General features: G+C 40.2%; 3 protein-coding genes across 4 annotated transcripts in view; all 3 read right to left on the reverse strand.

Moving 5' to 3' along the window:
• Positions 1-430: 430 nt before the first annotated feature.
• dus4l (dihydrouridine synthase 4-like (S. cerevisiae)) lies at positions 431-2,931 on the reverse strand. The gene is made up of 6 exons (XM_028573925.1): positions 2,597-2,931; positions 2,300-2,421; positions 2,002-2,119; positions 1,575-1,697; positions 911-1,137; positions 431-777 (listed from the first exon to the last, which is right to left on the reverse strand). The coding sequence occupies exons 1-6, from the start codon at positions 2,719-2,721 to the stop codon at positions 512-514; spliced, it is 981 nt and encodes a 326-aa protein (XP_028429726.1). The 5' UTR covers positions 2,722-2,931; the 3' UTR covers positions 431-511.
• Positions 2,932-4,835: 1,904 nt separating this feature from the next.
• On the reverse strand, positions 4,836-8,233 carry rflnb (refilin B). Its single transcript, XM_028573553.1, has 3 exons — positions 7,638-8,233; positions 7,026-7,120; positions 4,836-6,290 (listed from the first exon to the last, which is right to left on the reverse strand). The coding sequence occupies exons 1-3, from the start codon at positions 7,833-7,835 to the stop codon at positions 5,972-5,974; spliced, it is 612 nt and encodes a 203-aa protein (XP_028429354.1). The 5' UTR covers positions 7,836-8,233; the 3' UTR covers positions 4,836-5,971.
• An 823-nt stretch (positions 8,234-9,056) lies between these two features.
• Positions 9,057-19,995, reverse strand: part of vps53 (VPS53 subunit of GARP complex) — a 29,230-nt gene continuing 18,291 nt past the window's right edge. For both annotated transcript variants that reach the window (XM_028574357.1, XM_028574356.1), the window contains exons 15-22: positions 18,380-18,527; positions 17,946-18,028; positions 17,755-17,833; positions 17,237-17,385; positions 17,053-17,122; positions 16,804-16,941; positions 11,630-11,734; positions 9,057-10,400 (exon numbers count right to left, since the gene is read on the reverse strand). In XM_028574357.1, the coding sequence (XP_028430158.1) occupies positions 10,233-10,400; positions 11,630-11,734; positions 16,804-16,941; positions 17,053-17,122; positions 17,237-17,385; positions 17,755-17,833; positions 17,946-18,028; positions 18,380-18,527 (940 nt within the window). In that variant the 3' untranslated portion in view covers positions 9,057-10,232. The remainder of the gene's footprint in view (positions 10,401-11,629; positions 11,735-16,803; positions 16,942-17,052; positions 17,123-17,236; positions 17,386-17,754; positions 17,834-17,945; positions 18,029-18,379; positions 18,528-19,995) is intronic.

The raw sequence follows: 19,995 nt of genomic DNA on the forward strand, positions 1-19,995 counted from the left end.
GTTTCCTTTGACTCAGTATTGATATTAATTATACTACAAACACATAAAGACGTGATCATTGTCAATAACAGGAACAAATAAGAGCCATTGTACCAGTACAACATTGTAGTTTTTTATATTCTTTTCTCACTGCATAGACTCAATAAAAAGACGTATTGATAGTTGTAACATTTATAGAGAATACTGCACTTCATAAAATTTTCTTATAGATTAAACTGATCAAAATTCTCGTTATCATTAGTATGCCCCATGTTACACGTGCTCATTGAGAAGCAAAATCAATCAAGCCTCATTATGTATTAACATGTACTCCTTAATGCTTAGGACAAACATTAATAATAACTAGATCTTCTGTTTAATTAACTACACGATTACTGTTTAACGAAGGCTCGACGGGAGAACAAATAGCAATAAAGACAGACATCAGTGATACACTTATAGCTTTGCAGTTTTATTTGGTGTGGAAATAAAATCATAATACTAAAATCAACAATATCACATTTCAATATTCTCATGATCCCAGACCATCCACTGACCCATATGTGTTCTGGAGGTAATCTATTACAGCTGATGTACTGGATAGAGAATTGAACACTTTTCTCTCAGGCTGGGAGCTAACCCTCTCCAGCATGTAGATAAGATGGTGGTGGAAGCAGGTGAATGGAGTGCCCTGCTCTATAGAGATGTCCACCCAGTCCCATATACACTCCAAAGGAGTATCCTCATAGCCAGCGAACATAGCAGGGTTAGCAAGCAAACCCCGTGCAGCCATCACACCTAAAAAGCAAATCCAAACAAACAAGACATTAACAAATAAAAAATAAAAAAAGATTGGCATTTATGCATCTATCATAAGTTGATGAATTTACAGTACTTGTTCAAGAGTGCGACTTGTTAAACACAAACCTACCATCGACACCAGTAAGCTGGTGAGTCGACTCCACATCACGGAGGTACTTTATGTCCCCATTAGCAATGACAGGGATGGATACGCTGTCCTTGATTGTCTTAATGGCATCATAATGAACTGGCTGGTGGCGTTCTTCTGCTGTGCGGCCATGGACCGTTATCCATGACGCACCTGCTGATTCAGCCTTCTGGCACAGATCCACTGTCCGCCTCAGGTCCTTGTGAATTCTGTGGGTGAAATGAAAACCTTTAAATCTCTTTTTTTTTTTTTTTTTTTTTAAACCAGGTATGGTATGATATACAGCCCAATCGATATTGGATTATTGAGGAAGACACTAATAGAAATTAAAAAAATCCCAAAACAATATTGTCCATCCATCCATCCATCTTCGTCCGCTTATCCGGTGTCGGGTCGCGGGGGGAGCAGCTCCAGCAGGGGACCCCAAACTTCCCAAAACAATATTGTCTGATAGTAATTTTTCTAACATAAACCTGAACAAATATTCTTCTTCCAGATAACTTCCATTTTTTTTTATTGTGACCAAGAATACTGAGCGGGACATTTTACAGTTGAAAAATAAACTTGTCAGTGCTCTCTGGTGAACGAAATAATATCATATAATAATCAAGTTTAATGTCAAACTGCTTCAGGTTTTTTTTTTTACCTTATTTTGATGGACGCTGTATAGTTTGGATTGTCCACTTGGTTTCTGATATGTCTGACCATGTCTTTGACAAGTTCAGGCTTGTTAATGAGGCATGCACCAAACCCTGCTGACATGGCCCATCTGAAAACACAACGATAAAGTTAATCAAACAACTTAGATTAAAAAAATCTTAAAGATTTGCAGACATGTTCAGGGGGCACAGGGTTTAATAGATTTCTGTACAATTGTCCATCATTGTAACACCTAATTAGCATGTAAAAGGATGAAAACACAAACATACTATTTTTATTATTCTATTAGAAATGAATGTGAAACGGTGAGCATTTGATGCTATATAAAATCAAAATGCTGAAATAAGAGAGTGATAAAAAAAATTTAAAAAGTGACCGGAAGCCAAAACGTATTGGGCGGTCAGTAACTGTACCTCTGGGGACAGCCACAGTTGAGGTCAACTCCATCTGAGAAAGGTGCTACCACACAGGCTGCATCAGCCAGAGTCTGGGCATCATGGGAGGCAAACTGCACGATTAGGGGCCGGTCACCTGAGGAGGAAAAGGAATAACAAACAACTGTAATAAAATCATTTCTCAAGACTATGACAATATGACTATGTGCAAAGCTCACAATTAGTAACACATTTGTGTAAATATGGTGTGCATTAGAAGTGGTGGTGCAGCAAGACATTATGGTATTACACTATTACAGCTCATATTGCCACTCACTCTCATTGGTAGTGAATTCACTGTCTCTGGCTTTGACAGATCGCATGAAGTCAGCAGCAACTATCATTGGGGTGAAGCAGATATCACAGTTGTATTTCCTCACCAAGGACCTGAATGCGAGCCTATGGATAGAACAAATACTTGATTGGGCATAGTGTGCAACAGACACACAATACTGGATAGTTGTATACTGTACTGTCTCATGTCTCGTTGTATACTTTTATTGCAAATTCAAATGGCTTAGTAATGAAATTAATATAACGTTACCTATATAGAAATACAACCGACTATACTTACTTTGAATATCGAACCATTGGAGCACATATTTTCAGGACCTTTCCCTTTTCAAACATGTCCATGACACTGGTGTTACCATTAGAGGTCTTCATTTCTCTCCAGTAGCGTTGTAAGCTAGCTAGCATAACAAGCTAACAAGCTCAAATACAAGAGTTCCGTTCATGGACAGGTTGTGACGTCTGACATCTATTTCATTGTTTCAAAGACGAGAACAATTACACATAGTCACATACATATAGCTACACATATATAACGAGCTTTGCATCGGAACAATAATAAACAACGACAGTCCACCATGCGGGAAAAATAATGTAGGCGTGTGTTTACGACCTCTGAACCCATAGCTACGTCATACAACGCTCTTTGTGTTTATTTTTATTTTTTATTTTTCAAATCCTAAACATCTATCCACCAATGTTAATAGTAGGTTGTAAAAAGCTCATTTTACGTAATATATATTCTATATATTAAAATTAAATATTAATATTAAAAAAGGTAACAATGGTGTTTGATGTTAGAGCGATATGTCAATGGATACACCCACCGTGGATGGACCCATAGATCCATGGATACGCCCACGTCAATGCTGCCTTCATGTTATGTTGGGAAAAGGTAGTTTTCGAGTTTTCAATAACTAGCTGAAAGGGCTCAATGTCCTTGAAAAGGCCATTGCTTAGGTTTGATAGACATAGTTAATACCTTAAACTATTAAATTTTACATTTGGAGCACCAAATTACATTAACTATTCATGATAAAATATGTAGACAACATATAGAGGACACTATGGATAAAATAAAATAAATGCAAAGTTAGTCGATCTTCAATATTATTATTATTATTATTATTAGTGTCAACTGATAAACTCAAAACTTGGCAGGTTGTGAAAAGCAACTCCATCAGTGCAACAGTGGGTGAAATGTGTAGTAAAAAGACAAACAGTGAAATACACTGAGAAGATAATAAGTTACCCAATACCTACCGTTTCTCAGCTTTCACCAGGTCAGGACTGCTAATGGTGGAGACACCTTCTGAGGAATCCTCTCTTGCACAGAAATGCTCAAGAAATTGAATTCATGGAATAAGCACTAATCATTAGGAATGCGACTAACGATTATTTTCATTGTCGATTAATCTCTTGATTATTTTCTCGATTAGTTGTTTGGTCTAAAAAATGTCAGAAAATGGTGAAATATGACAATCAGTGTTTCCCAAAGCCCAAGATGATGTTTTCATGTCTTGTTTTCACAACTCAAAGATATTAAGTTTACTGGCCTTGAGGAAAAACAGAACATATTCACATTTAAGAAGCTGGAATCATAGAATTTTAATTTTCTTTTTAACCAAATTACTCAAACCAATTAATCAATTATCAAAATAGTTGGAGATTAATTTAATAGTTGACAACTAATCTTCAATTAATCTTTGCAACTGTACTAATTATGCAGTACTTTTTATTTTTTTAAACACTCTGGAGCCAGATTAGAACAGACATAGTGGTCATATGAGAGAGAGATTATGTGTTGGATGTAATGTTTAATGTTATTTGTACCTAAAAAAGCCAAACGTTACAAACTTCTGGCTGATATCAGAAGAGGTTTTTTTATTTTGTCACTGTAATCATTTACAGTGACTACTAGAGCAATTTTTCCAAATGGCACTTTTTCTAAAGACTGGGGCTGACCTACTCTAACTTTACAATGTACTGATTTTGTATGGTGTAATTTTTGTCACTGGTTCAATTGCATGTTATCTCAATTATCCCCATTTTTCAGTGTCTCCACTGTGTAGCGCCAAGTCAACAGCAAATCGTTATAAATCTTTAATTTTGAAAATGTGATTTGAAGAACAGAATCAACCTCCCTCTGGAATGGCAGTACTTTCCCTCTCTGGCCACAGTAGGGCATTAAAGCATCACAATTCTAAAAACCATCTCTCCTTGTGAGGAGTCTTAAGCGACAGTTCACCCAAAATCCGGTATATCGTTTTCCTACCTGAACAGATCAATAGCAAATCCATCTACCGAGATGTTTGAATGATTTTGCTGAGGTTTGATTATCTCAGCTGCACAGTAGATCATCCGCTCAATGGCATTCATAAAAACCTTCAAATGTATCTCTTCTGAAGAACGTAAGCATTACTTTATCATCCGCAAACCAACAGCTTCTTTATACATGACATTCCTGTGGTCAAAGTGTGTTAGTGTATTTGTGATTTTGTAGGCCACCACCTCACGAAATATAAAATTGTTGAACTGATGAACACTTTATTTCAAACTCACACTGAATTAGTGACTAATATCACAAAGAAGCATCAACACACATTAATATGGCACAAAGGGCATCACAAAAATATCCCTTTCTGTCTGTGGAGAGACCCGTTAAACAGCTGATAAAATCTCAGAACCTAAAATTCAAACATTATAAATACAATTTCAATCCAAGTAAAGCCAAAGGAAGTGGTGGCAGTGGAATGCACCTTGTTATTTTCACTAGTAAGCCAGTGAGTGATATCAAAAATAATATCCACTTTTTAGTAAACTCCACACTCATTATCCATCTATACTACCTAAAAGAAAAGTTCCCTTAATCTACCAACATTTTGATAATACATTATGAATCGCAGCTATACACAGTGGACAGAGAGGAGGCTTGAGAAGAGCTTAGCTTGTGTCTATGTTGTGCAGAAACACACAATACCCTGTGAAGAAACATGCGTTCAGTATTTTTACCACACCCGTTGTACAGTGTGGATACATTAGTGATTTCTTAGCATACACCCAAACCCCAGCACCACATTTCATTTTCCTTTCCTCTGCTTTGCATGAGTCACTTTGAACCATATTCTAAGTTAGTAGTTTTAAAAGAAATTTTCTCTATGATTACAAACTAATTCCTTGAACTGAGGCGGGCCTCATCGTTCAAATTTTAAACCAATCAATCATTCGGTTTACTTGACCAGCTTGATGCGACATGAGGAGAGTTCCTCTGCTGAGGGCAAATGTGTATTCTCCTCATCTCCATATGAGCCAATTCTACAGCCAGTAAAAACTAAAATATGAGCATATGCTTCTGAAAACCAACAAGCTGCAAAGTGAAGCATTTAATAAAATAACCATTCCAACTGATTGATCATCCTTTGGCAGGAATATAAACATGAAGACATGGACTGAATGGATATTTTACCCACTTTGTCCATGTCTTGTCACCTCTGATATCTGTAACATCACAGCAGAGGTACTTCCTGTCCACAGCTTAGGAAGAATACTTAAAAAGATAACACACGTGTAAAAAGACAACACAGCAGGTCAAATGGCAGCCAGCCTTTGGGGAGCTACAGTATAGGGGATGCGTGTCCCCAGCCACCTGTCCCCTCCCTCACTGAGGTAGCTCTCTGCGACCAGCAGCCTCCAGCTCCACGCTGGAGAGGAAACGTTTGGACAGTCGGTGGCAATTGTAGCTCAGCTCTGTGGTGTAGAGGGCGCTGGTTTTCTTAGGGAAGACGATGGTGGTACTCTTGAAGTGCTGCGGCCGATGGCGAGGCTGGAACTCCAGTTGTGTCTTGTAGTGGCGCCAGGTACTGTGGGGCATGGCCATGATGGTCTGCCTGCAGTGTTCAAGGCCCAGGCCTGTAGGCAACAGGGCCACACCCTGGATGAAATGGCGGTCCGAGTCGTAGTGCACGGATGAGGTGTATCTGTGGAGGAGGGAAAATGTAATGGTTTAATCTGGTGCAAAACAATGGAGTGAAACTAGTCTGCATCCCACCTGCACCAACTATCCATTACACTACAATGAATGGTCTGTCCAAGTCCACTCTTGTTTGCCTATATACACACTTTATTAGTTATCTTGGTACATATTTAAGTCAAAATACTACAGCCTGCATGTCTTCATGGTATGTCATTTTTCTGAATATCCTCCAGCAGGTCTATTGCTGCACAGAACAGGTCATACCAAAACTATTCTCGCTTTGCCGAACCTTCCTCCACCGTGGGTCTGGTTGGTCCACACAGCATTCCGGGATGGGAGAAAAACACGGTCTGGTTTTTTGGCATTTCTTTGAACCAATCACAATCGTCTTGGGTGGTGCTAAGCACGGGGAAAAGCTGCGGTGGCGCTGCAAAATAGCCTTGAGAAGGAACTTGTTTTTGTGGAACGTTCAAAAGTTATTTTAGTGGTGCAACATAAAACTCAGATTGGACAGATAGTCTAGCTAGCTGTCTGGATTTACCCCACAGAGATCTTAGAAAAGGTATAGCCCTTATAAACTGACCGGAGTTTAAAATGCCAACACAAAAAGGAAGCCCAAGGCAACGGATATCCGGCCTAAATAAGTGAAATCCAGCGGAATTTCCGTTTGCAACGGAGCAATCCCGGAAGTGGAACATCGAGGATACGGACTATACCAAAACTAACCAAGTGAACCCACCTTATTTCCTTCGACGGTAATGGATCAAGTGCTATGCCCTCCCCAAAGGACAATGGGTGTAGCTGCTGGAAAGATCCAGTAGGTAAAACTGGAACCTGCAATGCAAAAATCAGCCGGACAGTCAATAAGTCATAAGGAGCCAATACTGTACATTCTCATAGATCTAGTTCATTGCCAAGTGACCCACTTTCTCCAGTCGGCCAGAACATGCAGCACGTTCTCGCAGGGATATCTAAAGTGTTATTGTCAAAGAACTTCCACAAACCTATAGAAATTTAACTAAAAATGGGAGGGTCAAAACAATGGGCATGTTTGACAGTTTCAGAGTTAACTTCCTGTGTGCAGTGGCAACATCCAACGTTATTCCAATGCAAGACAACCTGCAATTTGTGGGATGAACTACCCTATAACATTTACTTAAGCATTATGGAAACTAGCAGGTTTGCAATACTAAATTCCTACTAGTAGCCCTATATGCCAAGTCTTCCATGTCAAATATACTGGCATTTAAAGTTGTGTTCACATGAAATTTGTGGTCGTTTTCCATAACTCCAAAAGGGAGTTCATTGCTTTAACAGCATTTAACGTTAATCAAGGAGTAGTTTTACCTACCAGGGAGCCCCTGCCCTCGTCTTCAGACACCGGGCTCACGCCCCCGGCTTTATCCGCACACACAGGCAGCAGCCATGCGCTGGGGCTCGGACTCGGGGGTAACCCGGAATCCGGGCTGTCAAGTCCTCTATCAGCCCTGCAACTCATATCCAGTGGATCTCCTTCACATACATTTGACAAGTTGAACCTGCCAACCATTTCTGGTTAAAAGTTGCAAAAGACCAGCGACTGAAACGCTGATTACGAAAGAGAAATACTTCCAGATTGCAGTTCCTTTTCCGTGTTTTTTTTCGTCTACGGGTTTGTTGCAAAGTCCCACGGTGTTGTGCAAACCTTTTCCCGGGGGCAGGATGCACAGCTGCCCGCTGGAAATATCATTAACCGGGCGTTAATGCAGTCCTCTGACCGCCAGACCTTCAAAACACGACAATTAAAAACTGTCCTTTACTTTAACATTCAAAAATATCGAAGCATAACCCAACTCCGCGGTGAAGGTGTTTAAAGGGATGGGGAAGTCTGGCCGCTTTTGAACTGAGCAGAGGATGTGAGGGAGTCCTGCTGCCCGCGGCTCGTCTTCAAACTTCTTTTTTCCCTCAAAGGGGCCTTCAGAGCCATAAACGCACGCAAGGAAACGCCTTTTTGAAGAATTTGGCTTTCTGATTGGATGGAGGATACGTGGAAACCAGAGACGGGGCTTGTCATGGGAACTTTTCCAGCCCCTCATTCAAAATTGGATCCTGGTAAAATCCATGGATGTAGGAAAATAAAACAAAATGTAAAATCAGTCGCCACCGATATATACCAGCAGCGACAGCGATGCTGATATTGTTTTCACCTTATGAGTCAAACAGGATCGTTATGAGGTAAACAAAGGGGCTATTTACCTCACACTGATCTGACGGTCCACGACATCTAGGCTAATGTCTTCCAGAGGCTGTAGCAGTTTTAATGCCAGAATGAAGCTATTGGTATCCTATTAACTAGAAGTGAGGAATCCATTGATAACCACCTTGGCGTTCCAGCTTGTTGGGAAGGTGGGTAGACAACACTCAAAGACAAGTAGAATTTTATTTTATTAAAAGAAATTGCACCTTCACAGTCATTTCATCCTGGTGCCTGGCCTGCGTATGATCCAACAGCCCTGGTCCCCCCCACTTTACGCCCCTGGCAGACACCAAAAAACTTTACAGGTGTGTTGTTGACATCAAAATAAAAGCAGAGTTTGAAAATGGGTTTGGTCCGAGCAAGGTCGCTAGAAGTAGGGGGGGGGGGTCCCACCACTTTAGACCCCTGGCCTGATTGGCGTCACAGCTGGTGTGAGCCCATCACAAGATGGTCTAGTTTTTCCTGGTATTGTACATAATGTTCAAATTGAAGCAGATTCAAATGTTCAAATACATTTGATGAAGCACAAGGGGAAATGGTGGCAATGTTTTAATAGTGTTCAACAATTGCTTGTGTAGCATACAATTCAGACAATACAAACAAGCAACATTTTGTACCTGAAGGCAGAAATGTGTACACTAATAAAGTCACATGTACTTGTTTTACTACAGCTGAGTGGCATTGGCATTAAAACCAGTGATCAGGGCATTGACTTCAAATAAATAGCCATTTTTCTTTTTCTCCAAGAGTGTGGTGATGTACTGTATTTGACACTGCTGAGGATGCATGAGGGAGTAGCTTCAGAGACCCAGAGATCACTTAGCAAAGTATTGAGACAAACCCATTCTGTTATCTGAGTGTAATTTACCTTATGGATATGGAGGGATTGATAAATACACTATAACAAAACCTTGTTATCATGTCAATGCAAAGGTGACAGAGGATTAAATTATCAAAGAATATGTTGGACTGTTAAATAAGACTGGCTGCACACACATGTATGTACACATATCGTAAACACCCCAGGCAACGGCCCAAGTTATAAGACTTTAGCTTACTGGTTCTAATTTCCAAGTCAACCTAGAGGGATTTTAAATGCAAAGACAAAGCCTCATGTCGGTCTGAAGATGCAGTAAATTCAAAGATTCTCTTTGTCCCAGACTTGGGGAATCTAAACCCGGAGTCAGCGATTCATTTTAGGTTACTGTTCACACAAACTGTCCCGACACTGCGGACAGCAGAGAGGCATACAAATTTCAACCCGGTAACCCCCAATTGAAATTCAAATAGTTGAGGAAAACCCAATGTCGATCTTTAAAAAGCGTTATGTTCAGAAAACCATTTCAGTTAAGATCAGGTGGCCTGTAATCATTGTGGATTAGACACCCAGAGAGGCAGCCAGAGGCTCTCTAGTTTTAGTGAAAAGCACTACAGTCGTTTTTCTGAGTGCACACACTGAAAGAAAGGTGGGGAATTGCAGAACTAAATGACATATGTGAGGAGAGTTTGAGGAAGTTTCTTGATAATCCAACGTCAGTTTGGGTTCATTGTACTGTCAGTCAGAAAATTCAGTCAACTTTTTGCTCGTTCTCCACAATAACTGAATGGAGCATAATGAAGTCTTTGAGATGAATTACTGCAAGAGACGTGATGACCATCCCAGCCTTCAGCCGTTTTCATTTTCAAGATACGATTTCAGCGTGTGTCTGTTCACAGTCTCTTCTTGATGAGTTTCTCTAGTTTGCGGATGCGGGAGGACTCCTGCTCAGGGGTAGGTGTACTGAAGAGAGAGGAGCCGCCGTCGGCCCCGGACGGTGGAGTGGGTAGCCTCTGCCTGAAGAGCTCCAACATGCTGCTCTGTTCACTGCGCTTCAGACCCTTCACATACATCCACACACAAGTACACACAGGGGATATCACAAAGTATTAACAAAAACTCTCTTAATACACCAAACAAGTGGAAAATGCAAAACTGGGTTGGTGTGTTGGTTCACAGTAACAGGTTATACATAGGATATGCAAAACAGAATTATAGGAAAAAAATAAAAACATATTACAGAGTCAAAGCGAGAGCTAATTCAAAATTACAATGTCAAAGCAAAAGTTTAACATTTTGGGAAATACACAAATTGCTTTTTTTGTTGGCATTTTTGCTAAAAGTTATGCCGCGTTCTATTTACCTCGGAACTCGGAACTGGGAATGACGTCATACCTGAGTTGAATGCGTTCTATTTAAAAGTCGGATTTTCATTGTTTTCATTAGCTCTAGCCCGGTTAGCTATTGTTAGCAATACCAGTTGATAACACACATCACGTTTTTTTGTGCATGCAAACAGCATAAAAACATTTACACAGATAGAAGTTGAACATGCCTGTGTGAACGACTGATTTAGTGACAATAAGTCTATAATAATAATAACAAATAAGACAGAAGTGCTTATAACTTTATGTTACTGCAGCTTTCACAACTGTTGATACAGGGGGCAGCCATGTTGGATTTTGAACTCGGGCTACTGCGAGGTTGTCCGAGTTCCGAGCTCGTAAATCCGAGGTTAGGGGGCGTGTTTCCGACTTAGACCTCGTTCCGAGGTAAATAGAACGCGGCATTAGATGAGAAAATAAATACCAGCCTCAAACTTGTACTGTATGTTCAAGTTGAAGCTACAGCCAGCAACCGGTGTTCTTAGCTTAGCATAAAGACTGGAAGCAGAGGTAAATCGCTAGCCTGGCTCTGTCCAAAACACAACAAAATCCACCTACCAGCACCTCTAAAGCTCACTAAATGACACGTTATATCTTGTTTGTTTATTCCATACAAACAGCAAAGTCAAAAAACTACAATTTGGGGTTTTATTGGAGAGTGGTGTTTCTAGAGGTTAATAAGTTAGCTTTAGAGGTGCTGGTAGGCAGATTCTGTGACCTTCGAACAGGACCAGACTTGCCGTTTCCCCCTGATAAGCTAAGCTAAGCTAGGCTAAGCTAACCAGGTCCAGCTCCATATTGAAGATACAGATATGAGAGTGGTATCAATCTTCTCATCTAACCCTTAACAGGAAAGCTACTTGTTTTTCCAAAAAATTCTATGAATTACTGAATTACCAACTGACCTTCATGTCCAGAATCTTCTGGAAGGTCTCAGGATTTCCATCAGCCAGGAGCTTGATGTAGTTATCAACAAACACCACTGGTGGTTCATGTGGGGCCATCACCACCTGCAGAGAAGTAGAGTTTAATGTTGGTTTCACCCCTCCCTCCTTTCCTGTGAACCATCACGGGACAACTCAAGAGATCTTTAAATGATCCCACATGGGGCAGCTATGGCCCAAATGAGGGAAAAGGGGGGCTACAAACTGACAAAACCAAGTAGTTCTAGCTGCAAATAAAGTTGCGACTATGGTTCTATATTTAGGAGCTCCTCACTGTTTTTTCTTCTTCCTGTTTACATGCCAATTACTCCATGCATCGGTGGGCAAGAATTGGTTTTACCGGTAATTATTTTGGGGGGTATAATGAGTCTGAGCAAAAATCATAATCAAGAGCAGGCTGAAATAGTTTAATGGGGCACATGTCTTTCTGGATTGGATTCTATTGTTATTTTTTTTTCCAACAATAAAGACTGGAAAATGGGGTTCGGGTAACATTTCTTGCAGCCGCTCCAAAGCAGTCAGATCAACACATGGCTGACAGACCCCCACCTCCCATCTCATGCATACGTATACACGCAGGGATCATCTCACAAAATGTTTCTACTTTACTTCTAAAAAAGACTCAATCTGTCCTTTCAGTGTTTAATCTTTTTACTCAAGGTAAATGTATAAAAATACATAAGGTGGCGAGCTGCACAGGGAGGGAGAGTTTAACAATCAGAAGAAGGAGAGAAAGAGAGGGAAGAGCAGGCATGAAAGGTTCAGGATCGTGTGGAATTCTTAGCGTTCATACTAGCCCTGCTGACTGAGTGATTTACTTAGCAACTGTCTTGGAGTCAGGCCAAGAGAAAGGCCTGTAGGGACCTTGTAAAAATGAGAAAGAAAGGAGGAGAGGGAGTTTAAGAATGAAAACGGGCATAAAAAGGGAAAGCAAGGGTAACATGGGGGAGGAGGGGGGGAGGGGGGCATTCAGGCTGAACAAGGGTGGGTGGGGAAGGGGGGTTGCCTTTTAAGAACTCCCCAGAAGAGAACTTCAGAGGTGGGAGAGAGAGCTGGAGCAATGGTTGGCTGGGCTGGAAGAGCGTGGAAAACAGCCACGTCTCACAGGCATCGTACCGGCCAGGAGAGGCCGTCTCAGACAGACAGAAAGAATCCTATGCACTTTAAACACAACTAAGCACTGGCTCACAAAACAGACAACCCACATAGATTCATCTTAACACTAAAAGGAGATACTTTGATAGCTACACAAAGAATTGGAAACTTAACTTAAAAATACTGTGATAACTCTGTGAACTGAAGCGCGAGTCAATACTGAATCAGTTTAAAGCTGCTTTAATCAATTTTCTTATATTACCAATGGATAAGAATAGTAGTAATAAACCCACAGTCAAGTATCACAGTTCCCCTCAGCTTTAAAAACCGCTTTAGCATCTTTAAGCTCATCGGTTTTAGGACACCACACTTCATTGTTTTGGTTCAGTCTTACCACTCTTTTCGGCAGAATGCAGCTTTTTTTAGCAAATACGCTCTGATAAACTACTGTATTCTACCCAAGGGGGTAAGCTTCGCTTCAGAACGCATAGCTCCTATGGCGTCATTTTGATGCTACAAAGTGATCACCCCCCCCGTTAGCATCCCATTGACTGCCATTCCATTTTGACGTCACTTTGACAGCGAATAACATCTGAAGCGTTTAAAGACTCTATCTGTCCATTGTTTATTTCTAAAGAAACACAACAATGTATAAAAGGCTCCATTACCTTGTATCTCATGTTATGGCTCCGTAGCAGACGTTTTTATAAAAATAGGCTAACGATTGAAGTCATAACCAAGTGACTTACTGTCGCATAGTAGAGGAATTACCGTACAGTACAGGAGAAGCTTGCAGGCAGTTTCGACTTACGTTAGCTGTTTAGGCTTAATTACTAATGTTAACTAGCATGTTAGTGATCAATAATTAGCCTGTGCCTATCTTATCTCCTTACATATACCTACACTCTCCGTCTCTCTCAGATTGGGAATGATTGAGATTTCTTTTGGCACAGCTACCAGAAGACTAACAACTTCCAGACACGTTGTTCACGTCACATTTACGTTGTCTCTGTCAGTTGGAGACTGCCCAGTAAAGCTAGTGATCACCAGAAAAGTGCTTGAAAGCACTGAGAGCAATGGGCTCTGTTGGTACATTTTATATATGTCAATGATTCTACCTGCCCAGCAACAAACAGCAGAAAAAAAAAAAGTTAGCTGCTAGCTGGTGAACACGAGCCAAATATATTTGCCTCAGGAGTCAACACCACAAACCCCAAATAAATGTTTGTTTGTCTGTGTGCTAGTTTTTTGCTAACACGTAACAACTTTATAAGGTGATATGTCAATGTTGTGTTTACAGCTTGTTTCACTGCTCCCAAGTGGCTAAAAAAAAAATAATAAAATGAATGCTACTTACATTCTACTACTACTTACATGCATAGTTCAGTTACTTAAATATACTAACATATATTTGAAACATCAAGAGGATAGTTGTGATTAGTGTGAGATCCTTAAAGGTGACATGACATGGTGCTCTTTGGATGCTTTTATATAGACCTTAGTGGTCCCCTAATACTGCAGTTGTATACATGGCAAATACCCTAACCTACATTGGTCAATAATTATTTTTGTATTGCTCAATCTCACACCACTCAAGTAAAAACAGAGTACCTGCTCATATATTAGATAATTATATGACCAGCTAATTTTAAGACAACACTTTTTTATTTTTTTTTACACTCCAGTTTATCTCTCTGGACTATTTATACAAGTTCACCAAGGTATAAATAATTTGCAAAAATAATACTGTTCCAGTTTAAAGAATGTATAAGCTTAAACAACGCTTGAAATGTACAGGGAATCCTGCAGTGGGCTTAACTGTTAAAGTGAGCACTGAAAACCTTAAAGTGCTCCTTCGATTGTGTTTTTTTGGTGGGGGTAAGCCAGATTTAATTTCAAGTCACAGCATCACAGAGCGTAATTTAAAACTATTGTTACGGTTAGACAGAGGAATTCTTATTGACCCTCTTTCGATGGGTTTGTCTTTCAGAGGCTTCAGTCTCAGCCCAAGGTGGAAGCAATTACCTGTGAGGAACCTTGATGTTGCACAAAGTTGATGGGTAAAATGTTGGCCACAGTACAAAAGCTTCTCTTATACTACTTATATGAGATTTCTCTCTCGAAGGCCAAAACAGAAGAAATCTATGTATAGCTTTTTCAAAATTGTTGTTGTTGGTTTTAGAAGGATGCAACCCAGAGACATCATCCTTGCATGCCTTCTTGCTACCAGGGACAAAATGCAATGCTTGATTGGATCTTAATTATTAGGACTCTATCATTTGTCTGTCAGTCTAATTATAACTAACAATTGTCTTCTATAGGATGTTTGTTTGCATTTTTCTTTTAATATTATTGTAGTAACAGATTTCTAGCCTCCACAATTATTATTTTGTCTTCTGCTGTCACAGTAATTGAAGTGAATCACTCGGAGGCCTTCAAGTAGCGTCAGTTACGTCTGCTAAGAGTTCTTCAGAAGCCATATAGATCACATTTCAACTGTAGGGGCCCGCTGGCAGTCAAATTCAGAAAAAGCAGACAGTGAACGCTGATGTGAATGGGTTCTATAATTCTATAATGTGAAAGCCCTTGTAATGTGTGGCAGATGAGTGGAAATTCATGTATATACAGTACATTTAGAGCATTTTTCCAGGGAACAAAGAAGAGTCTGAAACAGGCCATATGGAATAATGTGCATCCCAGTAGAAAACAGTCAGAGGCTATCAAATCTCAAATGGTGAGAGGATTTGCTGGACAGTCAATGTCTGAGACCAAACAAAGTTAGTGTGCCTAGAGGCCCAAGTCTAAGACAGGGTGTATGAGTTACAATATTATACCATAATATTATAGCACAGTATAGCACGATTAGAGCAGGTCACACTAACTGCTACAGACATCAAGACAGTCCAATGACATTAACTTCAGGAAGGAAAGAAGGCCTCCCGGGAGTCCAAGGGAAATTAAGGGACAGGCGTGTATGTGTGTGCATTTCTGTACACTCCAGAGACAGTTAATTAGGGTGTGGTTAATTTACAGCAGCCACATACCAGTGTCCTCTAGGGTCTCATAAGGTACTTCTGAGGCAAGGCTAAATGCCTGAATCCTGTGTTTGCTCTCCTCACTGAAAACAACATCCTATATACTGCACATGTATTTGTGAGTAGACACATGGTTGCATGATCTACTCACTCACACCTTTCCACTGGCTTAAGGTCAACCACATACTGTGTTAAAGAATGTGGGTGCCTTGTGTTGGCCCATCTCTCACTCATTAGCCAGTAGAGCATGAGCTCCATTCCTATTCCCTCCTAACTCGATGTGAGGTGGGTTATTTTATGGAAACATGTCTATAAAGTGCTATTGTGAGTGGGGTTAAAGACACAATTGAGGGATTATTCTGCCAAAAATAAACTCTAAGTAGATAATCTGTGTGAATGACTCAAAACAAACACTTTAAGACAAAATGTTGTCTTTTATTGCTTCTAACGATGGAACCTCAATCAGCGGAAAAAGCAGTTAGCTGCAGATTGTGTAAGACTATTCTTGGTCAAGTGTTAGCGTCAACACCAAAGCTCGTGTTTAACTGAATATGCCAGAGTTTCAGCATTAAATCCGTACAACGGCAAACAATAGATAAAGAAAACTCTTTCAGACCGCACTCACACAAAAGGGTCTATCTAAACTTTCAAGCCTTTAAAAGGTCAGAAAGTGAAGCGTTGGTTGTAAAATTGGCCAGCATGAATTTAGCCACCCAAGTTAAATGTCATAAAATCTCAAGTGTCCCATAAAGATAAAGCGGCTCCGATAATGTCTTTAAGTGGAACTTTCTGTATTTAGAGAAGAACTCAGGTTCTCATTCAAATCCATCAGTTAAAGAAACAAGCTCATTCTGAGTATATATGTGAAAGGTAAACTGTTTAAAGGAATCTCTACTGGCCTTAAGAGCAAGGTTGAGTGTTTTTCCAACATTCATCTAAGGAAGGTTTTGCCCTTAAAACAAATTTGCACCTGAAAGCTGCACAGCCAAAAGTCCCCCCCCTCACCTTAAGGATCATCTCTGCACGGGTCATGCCTTTCACCACTATCTTGGTGTAGCTGGCTGGTGCCTTACGGAGCACCTGGGAGCCTATTGAGGGCAGATCCAGCAAGACGGTCTTCAGGGAGTGAGTGTCAAGGAGGAGCTGGTGGAGTAGGAGGCACAAGAGAGAAGTTCAGGCATATAAGAACAGTTATTCACAATTAAACATATATACCAGTGTAATTAAATAAATTAAATTAGAGATTAAACTTACTTGTTCAGCTCCCACCATGCTAATAGGCTTACATCTGAACAGGTGGTTGATAAATTTGGGAATGAAAGAACTAAGGAAAGAAAGTGACAAATATATCAACTTTGGGAACCTTTAATTATGGCTTATGGATAGAACAATGACGTGAGTATTACTGCGTGTGTGTGTGTGTGTGTGTGTATTGTACTTTGTGAACTTGATGCAGAATTGTGTAAAGTATTTGCGCGTGGAGGCCAGATTGTCTCTGATGATCGGCACATTTTGCTTAATGTGCATGATGATTGACGTCACATAAGGACTCTGGTCGCCCACGTGCTCCACACTCTGCCACGGCATCTGAGAGAGAGAGAGAGCGAGAGAGAGAGAAATATTGTTTATCGTCAGGGTTATATGGCAATCCCTGTAAATGCATTACACATTAAAAGAATAAAATATTTTTAATGTGGACATTTTCAAGTTTCTGAGTGATGATTGGTCACACACACACACACACACACACACACACACACACACACACACACACACACACACACACACACACACACACACACACACACACACACACACACACACACACACACACACACACACACACACACACACACACACACACACACACACACACACACACACACACACACACACACACACACACACACACACACACACTAAAGATTAAAGATATTATGTGTGTGTGTGTCCAACCTTGCTCATGGCAGTGAGAGCAGGGTCACAGGCAGCATCAAGATCTTGAACAAGTAGCTGGATACTGTTCGAGATCACACTGATAAAACATCAAAGTAAATAATTGACACCATTAAAACATACTCTTCACATAATAGAAGGTAGGCTCTTTTGTGTAAGAAAAACATTGCTGGTCTGTAGTTGTCACTTACGTGCTGAATGTATCCATCTCCCCAGTCAAATTTATTCTCTCCATGAGGAGTTTATCCACCTTTTCCTTTAGTTTCTCTTCCAACTGGAACATAAATAAAACCATGAATATACACATAAAAGCTGCATTATTTTGACAGCATCCTTTTAAATGTTTGTTGGTCTATTTTGAAAAATACTGATTTAAAATTGCAGTATCTGTGTTGCAAAAAGACAGCATGGATGAAACCTCACACCTCAGGGTGTATTGCAATCACAACTGCCACTTTGAGTTCCTTAAAAAACTAATGAAACACAGGTCAAAGATTCTGTAACTGCTACATGATAGGCATCTCTTGTCCATAGCATATATAATGCCTCTGCAGTTCAACTGAAGGCATGAATTCATAGATACTTCAGGTCTGTGCATCAGTGTGCTTAGTTTGTGTGTGCATGCCTGTTGTGTGGTGGCCAGGCAGTACTCTGCAGTACTGAGGATGCTACAGATCAAGCAAAGCTCATCCATGGTGAATTTAGCAGCTTCTGAGCCTTCTTTCTCCTTCAGCAGACTGCTGATGGTAAGACCCCCACTGTTACTGCTGGATCTGGATAGAGAGATAGATGTAACAGGAGGGAACAGCAGCAAAACAGAGAGAAAGAGAAAGAGGGGTTTCTCAACTATTCATAACTGAAAAAATGAGTCTACTAATAACTAAGATGTAGCTGTTGTATGGTTTTAGTACTCATATTAAGACATCTATCAATTCTTTTAGTGATTGCTGGTTTCCATTCTAGGTGTTTTAAATGTTTGTGGTGACTTCACTTTGTTTACATTTGGATCAGAGATTACTGTATGCCGTAAAGTTATAGGGTGAATTGGATCAGGAGATGATACGTACAAATAGATGATGTGTATTGCTTTTTTCAAGACTGGCTGATGTGAACCCCCTTTACTACTGAGCTTTAAGAAAAACTCTTTGTGGAACCACAGGTAAAGAAGTAGTAACCAAGACACAACAGGCATAACTACAAGCATGACTACAAGCATACGCAAGTGTCGGGATGCTGCGCCAATGAGACTTCAACGGCGACCCAGTCATTAATAAACGTCATAACAGAGACGTGGGTAAAACCACAACATAGTTCAAGCTCCTTTTCGAGGGCCCCTCTCCAAACCTTACAAAACCATTTCACAGCACACCACACTGAATAACCATGTCTGCATGCATCTTAAAGTGTACACACTTGCAAAGCATTTGAGTGGATCTTTGTATCATGTTTGTATACGTCTCAGAATATGGTATACATTAGTCAACAAGCGCAAGTGTGTAATTAGCATGCATGCATATTGGAGACGAAACAGAGCTTGACTGTGTGTGTGTGTGTGTGTGTGTGTGTGTGTGTGTGTGTGTGTGTGTGTGTGTGTGTGTGTGTGTGTGTGTGAGATGAGTTCTAATGTTGCCAATAAGCCAGATAGGTTTTTGCCGGTAGCATATTATGCTTTGCCACAAAATAACCAACTCCAGATCCCTCATAGCGTGCCATCCCAATCCATCAAACACAGCGAGGACTGAAGACATTAACTTTCAAACTAAAACTCCTAAACAGCCCCCTTATACCATACCAAGAGAATGAAGAAATATGGGCGTGACAGGCTTGTTTGTGAAAAATGAATTCCAAATAAATCTGTTTGTTACTGCCCAGAAATGTAATGATTCTCAAAGATGGAAACAGTTGAAATACTAGTGTGTGAGTAATAGTGAATGTTATTGTCAGCAGGAAGATGTATATGGAATTAACTCAAAATAAATTACAGTGCCTGTGTTTATTTGTAATAAAAGGAATATGTCACCCAGTGCAATGATGTGGCTGAATGATGTGTTTTTAATAGTTATGGAAAGCAATGGAGGTCTGTGGCACAGTGGAATACACAGACAATATGTGTTAATACGATCAATTCATTGTTGGCTTTGGCCTTTTCATAATTGTTGAAAACAATAATAATATGAATATTGCCAGACTTACTATACAGTAATATTAATATAAAATTACTTTGTATTTTGAGAGAGAAAA

The sequence above is a fragment of the Perca flavescens genome, chromosome 3, assembly GCF_004354835.1.
Source record: "Perca flavescens isolate YP-PL-M2 chromosome 3, PFLA_1.0, whole genome shotgun sequence".
Lineage (NCBI taxonomy): Eukaryota > Metazoa > Chordata > Actinopteri > Perciformes > Percidae > Perca > Perca flavescens.

Coding starts and splice junctions, on each gene's coding strand:
- rflnb (XM_028573553.1), bottom strand. CDS start 7,835: ATGGTTGGCAGGTTCAACTTGTCAAATGTATGTGAAGGAGATCCACTG. Junction 7,121..7,637: donor ACGAGGGCAGGGGCTCCCTG/GTAGGTAAAACT, acceptor TTTGCATTGCAG/GTTCCAGTTTTACCTACTGG. Junction 6,291..7,025: donor TTACCGTCGAAGGAAATAAG/GTGGGTTCACTT, acceptor CCTCCTCCACAG/ATACACCTCATCCGTGCACT.
- dus4l (XM_028573925.1), bottom strand. CDS start 2,721: ATGCTAGCTAGCTTACAACGCTACTGGAGAGAAATGAAGACCTCTAAT. Junction 2,120..2,299: donor TGAATTCACTACCAATGAGA/GTGAGTGGCAAT, acceptor TTTCCTCCTCAG/GTGACCGGCCCCTAATCGTG. Junction 1,138..1,574: donor ACAGCGTCCATCAAAATAAG/GTAAAAAAAAAA, acceptor TTTCACCCACAG/AATTCACAAGGACCTGAGGC.